The 13,312-nt window shown below is 40.1% G+C and overlaps 1 protein-coding gene across 23 annotated transcripts in view; it reads right to left on the bottom strand.

The window, feature by feature from the left end:
- Window positions 1–13,312, bottom strand: part of EYA1 (EYA transcriptional coactivator and phosphatase 1) — a 362,441-nt gene that overhangs the window by 78,706 nt on the left and 270,423 nt on the right. For all 23 annotated transcript variants that reach the window (XM_045050239.1, XM_045050234.1, XM_045050241.1 and 20 more), the window contains 2 exons: window positions 12,686–12,825; window positions 11,257–11,340 (listed from right to left, as the gene is read on the bottom strand). In XM_045050239.1, the coding sequence (XP_044906174.1) occupies window positions 11,257–11,340; window positions 12,686–12,825 (224 nt within the window). The remainder of the gene's footprint in view (window positions 1–11,256; window positions 11,341–12,685; window positions 12,826–13,312) is intronic.

Raw genomic sequence — 13,312 nt, forward strand, 5'->3', positions numbered from 1 at the left:
AGTTTTCTGAATTACTTCATGGACATTTTAAGTGATCATTACCCACAACTAAACTAGTGCTATAAGGATAACATACTGACTGAAGGCCTTCTATTATGACAAGTTCTTTTGATAGAGTCTTAAATTTGGGGTGGTCCTGGCATGGAGACCACATGGTATTAGCAGGGTACCTTAGCCAATAAGGACACCAGGCTGAATTCCTCCAGGTCCCTGCTCCCAGTTGCGGGGGGAGGGGGCAGCAGTGGGTAATTTCCTACATGACTTTTGCTTTATCTCAGGGACCAGGTTGAAGTTCATGCTTCTCAGATTATTTTGTTGCCCTTTTATGTGGAGAAATATAATAGTTACATCTGCCTTGCTAATTCCGTTATTTGTATATGATATTTGATCTTAACTATCTTTTATTTAAAAAATTTTTTTTTTTTTTTTTTTTTTTTTTTTACATTTACAGAGCATGAACGGGGGAGGGGCAGAGAGAGAGGGAGACACAGAATCGGAAGCAGGCTCCAGGCTCTGAGCCATCAGCCCAGAGCCCGATGCAGGGCTTGAACTCACGGACCGTGAGATCGTGACCTGAGCCGAAGTTGGACGCTTAACCGACTGAGCCACCCAGGCGCCCCTTAATTATCTTTTAAGTAAGCGCTGCAAAAAACATATGAAGGGTCATATGCACTCATCCCCAATTCTCACTTCCTAGCTTCAAATGGCAATTTAACCTATTTTTAAGGCCAAGCATGAACCATCCCCATACCCACCCACCCCTCCCTCCCTCTCTCTCTCTCTCTCTCACACACACACACACACACACACAGTCTGATTCAAAATTATTTTCTTAACCTATTTTCATTTACTTTCTCAAAAACTGTACTTTTCAGAGTGTCTGAGTGTCCGTGGTCCTTTGAGCCTCAAAATAGAAAGTTTAAAGAAAACCTATTTATCTCTTCTTGGGACTTCTGAATAGGATCTAGAATGTTTTCTGAGTATAAAAATAAAATGCTTTCTTCTTTCCCTAGAAATCTTAAAGCTAGCCATTCACCTAACCATAAAAATATCCCTTCCTTTCATGTCAAAGATACATCCCTTTTAACACATTCCTTGTATTAAAAGATATATCCCTAGATTTTTAGTTTTAAAAATGCCACAAATGCCAAATATTACATCAGATCATGTACAGTCCAAAGAGAATAACCATGTCATTTCAATTTTACTATAAGAACAACTAAAAAAATCATACCAAATGTTAATAAGGAAGCAATTTCTTTTTATTGCTTAGATACTGGTAAAGCAGTAAGGAAAAAAAAATCGTTCCTATTTTTAATGTAACTCTGGTTCCTACTGACACACTCTTGTATATTTTGCCCTTTTATTCCTTTTCTTTTACTATCTTATTTTTCTCAACTGAAAAGAAAAAAATAATAACGGTAAAATAAACCAAGCAAACACAAAGGCAATTGAAGTTTGTCCAACTTAAATTCTTTGAGACCTTCAAGAAATATTTTAACACCTAAGTCACTGTTCCACTTCTAGATAGCTACAGCATTCTGAATTAGTAATTGGGTTCTACAAAGTACATACTGTGTTGGGGATTTATTTTGGGGGAAGTGAAAAAAACAACAGTATTACTTTTAAATTTTAATCTATTACTGTTTTTAATTTATAAGCACATTTTAAATATGTGATAAACATCTTTTGTATCTCTCCTTTTTCAATATGTACCCCATTACATTTAGAAGATCAAATCAATACACGCTCCTTACATCTATGAGATCAAATCTACACAACCCCTTTCTATTTTGGATCAAAAAAAGATATATCCTATTTAAACAACTGCTGTTTAAAGAATTAATCTGGGCTAGAAAGAGTTACTACAAGGTGGTTCAACGATTTCAAAAGTACAACTAGTTCCTCAGGATATGGTACTTACATTTTGAGGTTGTAGAACAAAGGATAAGGTTCCTAAATTCTATCTGTACTGATCCTATGTGGGCAGCTAAGCCTCCCCCGGCCAGCAATTACTCTGTTGTAGTGGCCCAGTGAGGTGTGATGTTAACAACGCGCACAGGTTTATGAGGATTTGTTGGTCAATGTGAAAATCTTATAAAGTATGCTCAAGTTGACAACACATCTTTGGGCAGCGTCAGCCAAATGAAGGCAAAAATACCTGTTTTGGAGCCCTTCAACCAGTCCTTATTTAGAATGCTAACATTACAACCACAAACAAGGCCTGGATGTCATTTAAAATAAATTCTCATTCAGGATCTTTCGTTTTGGGGGAAAAGAAGTTGAAAAACAGGAATGGGCACTCTGAGTACAAGAGGGGCCTATTTTCAGGGCCCCATGCTGGCTGCTCATCAGGGATGGATGAAAGATAAGATTCGGAAAATGAGCTTCCTTATCTGAGAGAGGTGAAAAATGTAGGCAAAAATGTTATTTCTTTTAAAAAAATATCTCTGGGGGTGCCTGGGTGGCTCAGTCGGTTAAGCGGCCGACTTCGGCTCAGGTCACGATCTCACGGTCCGTGAGTTCGAGCCCCGCATCAGGCCCTGGAGCCTGTTTCAGATTCTGTGTCTCCCTCTCTCTCTGACCCTCCCCCGTTCATGCTCTGTCTCTCTCTGTCTCAAAAATAAATAAATATAAAAAAAAAAAATCTCTGGAAGTGTTATGTAAGTGATATATACAACCTGTGAGACCCAAAGTTTTCATTGTCTTCTTTCTACCTGTCTAAAGTCATCAATACGATCAATGGAATATTAACTTTTTGTAATTTTAGAAGCTCCCATCACTGAGCAGCTGGCATGAAATGCCAAGTTTTAAGAGTTGGGTGTAGTTTTGATGCCAGTTAAAGAATAACGTGGATTACCATGACAGAGTGTATACACATGAAAAATAAACCACGGTTGAACTACTGACTGAATGATTAAAACAAAACAAAACAAAACAAAACAAACCCCAACTTGTGGGGGGGCTAATCAGGTCATTTTTACTGATTAGACATGTGACACCTGACTGCTTTAATTTTCTCCTTACTTCAGAGACTCTCTTTCAACATTATGAAAAGAATACCCACGTGGAAAATAAGAAAAAGAGCTTCACCATTCCAAAGATTAATTTTGATTGTGGAGAAAGCCCAATGAATCCCAAACATGGGACAACAGCCAAGCAGTGGTACAAAGTGGGAGGAAGAAGAATAAAACCATAGGAGACCCAGCCAAATTGGCCTCAACACATAGGGACCCACGCAGTGCCAACGAAAGCCTAAACAGCTAATCCAATCCAAAGACCTATCTAGATTTCATTTGTAACCACCCTCCTCTCTCTTTCCTAGTGTTACAGCCATTTCCTTAGGCCTCTTTTTATTTCCTACCAGGAGGACTGTGATAATCTATTGTGCTATCGGGCTAATCTTCCAAATTGTACGATTCCATCATGTCACTCCACTGTTTTAATACTGTTCATGCCATCCCCACACCTACAGCACAAAATCGGGACACTCAATGCTCCCTGTGATACTCCTTTGAGGGCGATGGACCAATCACAAGACTAGCCTGTATTCCTGATGTTTTCCGTTACTAGATGTGCTGCCTTGGGCCAATCACTTAATTTTTCTGAACCATTTCCCTCAATGGTTATGCTCTGCTTCCACCTGTCTCTCTGCTTCCTGCAACAACAAAACACTGTATTCCTTACTGCCCACTCCCTTCTCTGAATCCCCACAGTAAGCAAAAGCTCTTATTTATGGAGTGCTTGTAAGTATTTTTCTATGTGGCTTACATAGTTCTCCTAATAGTGCTGCGATTGCTTTCATTCTATAGACGGAAGATTAAGATGAACTGAGTGAGACTCAGAGATACAAGGTGCTTTTCCTGAGGCCACAGAGCAAGGGAGGTCCCAAGCTAGTGGGGGCAGGCTGGTCATCATGGTTGGGAAGCTGTGATGCTTTGTGTTCAATCCCTGCATTCTCTTTCACAGGCCTGAAGAAAAGCAAGGCCATACGCAATAAGGGAGCAGGAACACACATTTCACTTACTGCCAGTTAGCGGAAGGGGGTTGCAGTTAGGGAAAAGAGAACAACCGTCAAGATAAGGACGAAGAAATGAATGGAGGAGGATCTTTCAGCTGATAGTCAACAACACCGTCTTTTTGAAACCAGTGAAAAGCTAAAAGCAAAACGAAAAAAAAAAAAAGCTTTTTTTGAGAGTTTAGATTCCACGTCATTCCGTAGTATGCAAAAGTTATACTTGAAACCATGAATTACTTCATCGTTTTGATCTAATTCAGCACTTGATATGCAGAGAAAACATAAAATCAGGAAACCTTCCTCTGGGATTGAACTGGCCGCTCATGACTCTTGGGCACACGGGTCACACAGTCGTCGGGCATTGCTCTGCTGTGGTGGGAGGTGTGCTTTGGGTTTTGCTCACTTATCAAATAGTTCTTCCCTGACAACTGTGGTTGCTGCTGCTACCCCCTGTCACCACAACACACTCTCTGTTTCTTCCTGGGCACACAGCTAGGCTACATGTATTTCCCAGCCTCCTTTGCACCGGGCCACGAAAGCCTGGTCCATCTAGTCTCCCATCCATGCTCCTCCTGCTTTTTTTCTCCCTGTGGGTTAGAAAGCTTAGGACGGTGATTACACAAGCCTCAGAAGCTCGACGTGAGATGGCACAACCATTATCAAACCTTGCCTAAACCAAGTCACCTGGAAAATCCACTTGAGACCACGAAATAAGAAAGAGATCCATTTCTGTGGTCATGACATATGGGGCCTATTTGTTACAGCCATTTCACCTACCCTAACAGATTCCTGTGCTGGCTTATGCTTCACTGGGGGCCCAGATACAGACACACAAGATGTGCACTGAGTTTACAATCTAGTCGGCCAAAGTGTGGGTGTCACTGAATTGTCCTGGTGTCCTGGGGGCAGGGGCAAAAATGAATCAGCACAAAGTTCAGAGCAGGATCTAGAGTAGAGGCAGGCACACTTCTTCCTCTAAAAGGACAAATATTATAGGCTTTGCAGTCCATATAAAGTCTCTGACACATATCCTTTCTCTTTTTCATAACCCTTTAAAAATTTAAACAACATTCTTAGCTTGAAAGACCTACAAAAACAAGCCATAAACCAGATTTGGCCCATGGGAGATGGTCTGTCAGTTCCTAGCCTAGACCCTTGGTCTAGATTTTTTAAATCCCCAGGAAGACAAATATTTCATGACATATGAAGATTACATGAAATTCCAATTCGGAAGTGTAATTTTTTTTTTTTTTTTTAATTTTTTTTTTTAACGTTTATTTATTTTTGAGACAGAGAGAGACAGAGCATGAACGGGGGAGGGTCAGAGAGAGAGGGAGACACAGAATCGGAAACAGGCCCCAGGCTCTGAGCTGTCAGCCCGGAGCCTGACGCGGGGCTCGAACTCACGGACCGCGAGATCGTGACCTGGCTGAAGTCGGACGCTTAACCAACTGCGCCACCCAGGCGCCCCTTGGAAGTGTAATTTTTATTGGAATACAGATACATTTATTTGTCTATTGTCTGTGACTGCTTTTGTACAAGTAGGGCAGTGCTGAGCAGTTACGAAGGTACATGGCCCATAAAGCCTAAAATATTTATTATTTGACCCTTTAACATTTTTGGTAAAGGCGCAGGTAATAAATGTTTGCCAACCTCTGGTGTGGAGCTTCCAATAGAGAGATGACTCTGTTTCTGTAACCAGATCCTCTATAACCCAAGGAGGACACTAGACGTCCACTGCTTTGGTGCCATGCCAAGAATTCCGCATGGATACCAGCCACCATGGAAGAAGATCATGCCTCAAAAGATTTTGGAGTTTAGTGTTTCATTCTGAAACAGGGTTAGAAGAGCAACCTTTACCGGTTAATGGGAGTGTTCTAATGAAATGGGCTCAGAGCTGTTTTCCCTGCTCAACGTCCTGAATGATTACAGTATCTACTCACTAGGGAGGCTTAGTTGACCTAAATTCATACTGGCAACTAGCATCCTTCCAGAAGCCTGGTGCAGTATATAACTAATGTTTAGACAGCAGATACAAGATCAATCAGTGACATGTGCTGTTTTCTTTATTGAGTCATTGTTATTAATAAGACATACAGCTGGGCCCTTTAAGTTCAGGACACAACTTAGATCCCTCTTCCTCTGGCTTTACTGAGATATAATTGACACGACTGAATTCTTAAAGCAATTCTGCAGGTCAAGGGGCTAGGTTTATAGAAGAGGAAACTAGGGCTCAGTGTGAATAAACAATTTACTCTAGCTCAAAGAGCTGAAAAGTCAGAGGTTGGGTTTGAGGCTAGATCTGTATGAATTCAAATCTGATGCTTTCTATCACACCATAGGCCGATCTCCTATCATAAATCTATTTTTTCATGTCTATTCATTTATTTTGAAAAAGAAAAAGAGGAGGGAGATGGGCAGAGAGAGGAAGAGAGAGAATCCCAAGTAGGTTCTGTGCTGCCAGTGCAGAGGCTGATATGGGGCTCAACCTCACCAACCATGAGATCATGACCTGAGCTGAGACCAAGAGTCAGAGGCTGAACCAAATGAGCCACCCAGGCTCCCAGTACTTCATAAATTTAAAGGTATTTCTACACGTTACTCTTGGCCACTACACAGGATGCGAGGTTTTGTTTTGTGGTGGTTGTTGCTTTGACCGTCAAGTTTCAACTATGTTACAACAGAATTAGTATTTATTTTATACCAGACACTTGGTCTCTAACCTCTTCCAAGCCTGAGTGCCCTCATCCATAAAATGGGCTTGGCAGTAGCAGTTTCAGAGTTCTAATGTTGAATTAAACAAGTATGGGGTACACAGGAAATTCTTAATAAGTTGGGCCTACAGTTGAAAATGCTAAGCTTTATGCTGTCTTAAGTGTTCATGTTTAGGCTTCTGTGTACAATGTGGAGTAAAGCTCAATGTCTTTAGGACCTGTTCTAGCCCAAATCCATATCAGACGCCGGTGTTAAGAAACAATAAAAATAAAGTAGTGAAACCATGAAGCTCTTGGCTATAGGTATCTTGGGGAGTCCTCCCACAAGGTGGAATCATGCTTGGGACATCAACACAACACTTACTTGAAATGTAAGTTTGGGGTGTGTGGTTCAGTATCAACAATAGGACTATACTGTCTATTTTTAAAAGGGCATTCAATGAAAAAAAAAATCAAAACTAGTTTTCTTCAGTGAAATTGGGGAGTATGGATTTCATTTGAAAGCAACTTTGAGAAACGCATTAAACAACAACAACAACAAAAAAGCCAGGACGGATATTTTTAACAACAGCCGAATGTATGGTCACATACCGGGGACTTCATTTTCCTGCTATTACACTTTTGCTTTTCTCTTCCCTAGCCAGGCCTGTCATGTGCCCAGCAGCCTCTTTTTGTTCCCATCACCTCTGTTACAAAACACTTCCTTATAATGCCCGACATGCCTGCTTCCCACAGCTAGAATTACATGGAAGGTGGGACATTCTCAAACTTTTTTTGTACATATTGCTGTAACATGCCCTAATTTTGCATTATATCAACCAGATCCTGTATCCCCTTACTGAATGGCCTACTCATTGGGTCGCCTAAGCTACTGTGACTAAGCTACTTCTCAAGTATCTTGTTCCCATAGAGACAGAACAGCTATCACATGGTCAGGCATTCATTTCTTTATATGCCTGTAGAGTAAGGAAGGCCCAACCACACGCTCCCTTCACAATGCTCGGGGACGCCACCGAAACCAGGTTCCAAGAAAGAAGGCTTGCCCTTCAACTGCCGTAAGACTTCTCTCCCTAGTGCCTTGAGGAATGAAAAGGGGGCAAAGTTCTCCAATGAGCTTGGTTATTATCACTGTTTGGAAGGATCCTTGTTGAAACACACATTTTTACAAGGCATGATTATCAGATTTGAGAGCAAAATCTTCCCGTCTGTAAAGTTCTCTAATAAAGAGAATAATGAACAAGCTTCTTTGCATGCCTCAGGCTACAACTCAACATCCTCAGCAATGTGTCTTCAGAAGGGATGCCGCATGACATCGAGACAACAGGTGGTTAGCACAAAAAGGGTGTTCACAAATATTTAGGATGAAATCACACTGAGAGTATCTGAGGAACTTCTGATCCTGAGCTGTGTACTGTCACTAAACCTGTCATCTGAAGGCCTGTCCATTTCCTCGTGTCCCAGGCTCACCTTCCATCCACCTTCTTGCCTGATCCAAGTGGATGTCTTCCCCATCTCAACAAATACATGACTAAGCTGCCCAGCAGCTCAGGGAAAAACAAAAACAAAAACAAAAACCTGGGAACGATTTTTTCACTCCTCTATTACTTGCTGTGCACCAGCCCAAACCAAATCCTTTGCAAATCCTATTTCTCAACTTGCAACAGAATCCAGGATCCACTGAGTTCTCTCCATCTCTAATGGTAGTACATCGGGTCACCCCCAAAACCACTTTGTTCCCCAGTCTTCTCTCCCCATCATTAATTTTCCACATGCAGCCAAAATAATGTAAAAATCTAAATCAGATCTTGCCATGTCTTCCCTTGAAGTCCTCCAATGAGTTCATATGCCATGTGTAATGACATTGAACCTCCTGACATGGCTCACGCTTGCCCTCATCCCGGCCCACATCTTGACTCGGCATCTCCATCACTGAGCTCAGCCACCTGGCCTCTGTCCCTCAAACATCAAACCCTTTCCTGCCCTGCCTTCATTGCTTCCTCTGCTTAGAACTCTCTCGTGACGGTCACATTACCAACCAGCCTTTTAGTCATTTGGACCTCAGGTTCAAATCAAAGTCATGCTCAGGAAGACCTTCCCCAACCAGGCTTTCTGAAATTAGTTTCTCCCTGACCTCTGTTAACTTATATTTAAATATTTCAGATCACCTATAAAGACTATAGACACTTGGTTTTTGGAAATTATAGGAGATAAAACTTTTCATCACATGCCTTAGTATGAGAAAACTATACAAACTAACAAACAACTATTTGATGAAGCCTCAAAATACTAATGGTTGACACTTTTAAAAATAAAATTTGTGGTACTTGTTTTATTTAGATATCGTTGAGAATCTGAATAAGAAAGTCTAAGCTGCCAGGGGTTTCTAGGTTAGGTGTGAATGCGCAGACCAATAATTTGTGGCCAGGGACTGACATGAGGTCATTAGGTCATGGGATGCTCACCATCTTGCCCTAAGCTGAACCTTTTCAGTGGTGAACAAAGCCTTGATCAAGTCAACTACCAATTTGGCCCTTAATGAGAAAGCTCTTAAAGACTGGAGACTTTCTGGATGGTTTTCAAATGCTGGTATTCTAAGCGCATGCTCTTTTCAATACTTTTGTGTGAATTCCAGGAGCCAGCTTTCTTCCTTAGGAGTTAGTTGGAGGGACCTTAAAATAGTTAAGAAAATCTTTGAGATTCTTCCTACTAACCACACATTGACATTTCAGCTATTAATTTTTAGCTTTTAAGTAGTAATTTTTGTAGAAATGGGGATGGTAATAGTATTCATAGAGGGAATAATACAAAAAAACACCACAGCTAATATTTACTGAATCCCTAATATGTGCTGGCCACAAAGCAGAGACTTTGTTTGAATGACTAATTCTGTGGCTTTATTTTTTTTAATTATACTATATTTTTGTTAATTGTCTTCTTCTCATAGAAACTCTAACCATAAGATGGGGCATGGGCATATTGTGTTTTACAGATATCTTATTTCTTCTTATTAAATTTTTTCATGTTTATATTTGGAGAGACAGAGCACGAGTCAGAAAGGGGCAGAGAGAGAGGGAGACCCAGAATCCTAAGTAGGCTCTAGGTTCTCAGCTGTCAGCACAGAGCCCAACACAGGGCTCCAGCTCACGAACCATGAGAATATGACCTGAGCCGAAGTCAGACGCTTAACCGACTGAGCCAGCCAGGTGCCCCCAGATATCTTATTTCTAAATTTTTTTTAATATTTATTTATTTTTGAGAGACAGAGTGAGACAAAGTGAGACTGGGGGAGGGGCAGAGAGAGAGGGAGACACAGGATCGGAAGCAGGCTCCAGACTCTGAGCTGCCAGCACAGAGCCCAACGCGGAGCTCGAACCCACAGACTGTGAGATCATGACCTGAGCTGAAGTCGGACGCTCAACCGACTGAGCCACCCAGGCGCCCCTCTAAATAGAAATCCAAAGGGTGGAATATTCTGGAATATTTTTGCTCTTACAAACGTGCATATTTTCCAGCCTTTTTGAGGGGTGGTATATGTAACTTCAGGGTTATGAGAAGAAAAGCTTCACTATAATGCTCAATGGATAGTTCATCAAATTTCACTGTCAAACTATACCTACAGGGCAGGCACTCAATATACGTTTATTGAAATAAGTATTGTTTGAAAGAATGGGTACCAGGATAAAATCTGTAATGAGAGCATGATACACATTTTGTGTTTTAAGATTTAATTGCGATGAACAACCAGAGTCACCAAGACACAAGAATTCAGTTCCTAAGGCTCTGAACCAATATCTTCACAGATTTAAAACCTGTAATATTGTTTCTTTAATGATGGAAAAAAATGAGAAATATCGTATTCACATATTCAATTACCTATAGCCACTTTAACTAACATGGTTTTGGTGTGGGAAAGGTTCATGAAGCCACCAAGGAAGAGATCAAAAAGAATTTCCAAGGATTTGGGGAAACCCGAAAACAGAACACCGAGGCTGAATTTCTACTCATGGAAGGTTGTCTGTAATATTATTTTTTACCTACCACACCAAAGGTAAGTATTGTAACAACTTAAACATTGATGTATTGGTCCTATTGTCATTCAGAGGCCCAGTTTTATATGCCATTCACATAGATTTAGCTCATAGCAAAGCGACATTTAAAGACATTCTTAACAGGTGTTTTGAAAATAAAATACTAACTCGGCTAATCACTGAAGACAAGAACATGTGAAATACTGGCTCCGCCGAATATGTTGTTGCGAATAAAAACCAAAAAAATTGAATGACTCACATGAAAAATATAAAACAAAATATTTTTCCATATAATCTATATGAAAACAACCTCCTCTTACTCATTTATATGTTTTTGCCTTACACATATATCTGTATCCATAAATTCAGTTGTTCTCCAGTTCATATTTTAAATTTATTATTTAAAGTTAAACCACATCCCTGTCTGGATAAAAGTTCAATTCTAGACATATATAACTCTAAAAAAAATTAAAAACTGATGTCTCTCGGTACTCACCCTCCCGTATCTGTTGGCATAGGACCCAGTAAGCAAGGAATGGAAAACAATGATTGTCTCGTCCAAGTCCCAGATGAACACCCTCTACAAAGGAAGAACCAAATCAGGATGTCTTTCCCTTGGTTGAGAAACCTGTGATTCAGTTAACTTCAACATAAATAAGCAGTCTTGAAATAGAAGACAAAAGAAAAATCTGAATTTTTTTTAATGTTTTAAAACACAACTCTTCCAAAGAGTATCTCCCAGCTTTTCTCCAGTTATAACCTCAGTGTGTAGAACAATTATATTAGTGACATCGATACAAGCATGGGCAAGAAATAATAATGTATGTCCTTTCTACTTCTGAACTGAAGATCCACAGTTCTCCCTTCTGAAAAAATTAAAAATGAGTTAAAACTAGTCTGTTCGCAACTTATCGAGACAGAGCGGGGGCAATCAGTTAAACATCATTCCATTTTTCTTTTTCTTATCTCTTCTCTCTGCTTATTAAAGCGTTAAAATAACAAATCTTATGTTTCGTTTTTATCAAGCCAAGTGTTAAAAAATTGCACATAAAACCTAAAACTTCACATCATCTACTCACCTTATGCTACCTTTGGACTGTTACCATGCAGTTGGGTTATATATTGTTCCTGCCTGTTTTCTTCAGATTACAAAATTTAGGCAGACACATCACATGTGCTCTTAACACACTCTTGAGATATTTGGAATTGGATTTGAAGGAATTCATTTCAAAAATGTCTTTGAGATGCCACAAAGGCTTCTGAAGCGTACATTTCTTCTTCTCCTTTCCACTCACACCAGTATATATTCATACACATAGGTTCTGCTGGGAAATCTTCATCTTTTCAGCCAAAATAATCATGTTTCCCACCATCAGCTTTCACTTGGCAAAACCCAGAAACTTAATTGCAGTGGATTCAAAGCTATGAAATCTACCCTTTAAGGTTTTATTTAATCCCTCCTGCTTTTGAACTCCACCAAAACAGGTCTCATAAGACAATTGCCATTTCAGTTTAGAACATCCCAGGTTTTCCTTTCTCATATACCTAAGTGTGTCTTTAATTTTCAAAGTGGATTTTATTAATCACTTTTAGTATGAAACTTAACTGAAATGGCAATGATATAGAGCAGTACAAGAGAATTTTGTTGAAGCAGAATTATATACTTTACTGTATTTCCTTAGAGAGAAATAACCGGATGCTTTGCACGTAGTGAAAATGGAAGAGAAAACAGAAATAATTGTTTTTACTTACAATCAACATGAAAGAAAAAAAAATGCTTTACTTACAATTAACATAGGGGAAAAAAGCAGGAACAAAAGCATTTGGGTATCTTGATCACGGCCTATTTACATTGCGTGTGTACAGAACCATCATTTAACTACCAACATACCTTGTTATTTACTAGGTCATTGTCAATGACATACCTCAAGGTCAGAATCTGGGGGAGGTGAAGGATTATTGTTTCTTCGGCCCCGTCCACGTGACTTCCCATCTGAACCTCGACGCAATCGATCGGAGTCTGAATCTTTAATGGGTGTTGATGGGCTGTGGATTGTACTGTACTCTGCAGAAATACAGGAAGGTCTTTTATCTTCTGGTTCTATTACCATGGTGTCAAGATCAACCTTGTTTCAACTCATGGGGAAGTCTGAAGAGCAAAGCGCATTTCATTCTGCTCACATTCATTACTTTTACTTGCACTGATAAAAAATGTATGAGATATTTGATTCCAAGAATGCACTCTTTTGAAAGAAACGCGTGATCAGAAATGAATAAAATTTAATTGAAGGTGTGGAAGACAGCAGGTGGAAAACTAGTTGCCTAGTTTCTCTTAGTGGTTCTCCACGAGTAGACAATGCTCCCTCAACCCTATTTCCACATCCATCTCTCTCTCATTCCGCAAACAGTGTCTGGCCATGCTGAGAGGTTCACACATTTGCCTTACTAACCGCTCTCCCACCTACAAAAAGGCTCCTGGTTCACAAAAAGAAAAGAAAAATCAGCTCTGGGGCAGGAAAAACCAAATCACCAGGCAGATTTTTCTTTGAAAA

This window comes from Felis catus, chromosome F2 (genome assembly GCF_018350175.1).
Source record: "Felis catus isolate Fca126 chromosome F2, F.catus_Fca126_mat1.0, whole genome shotgun sequence".
In the NCBI taxonomy this organism is placed as follows: Eukaryota; Metazoa; Chordata; class Mammalia; order Carnivora; family Felidae; genus Felis; species Felis catus.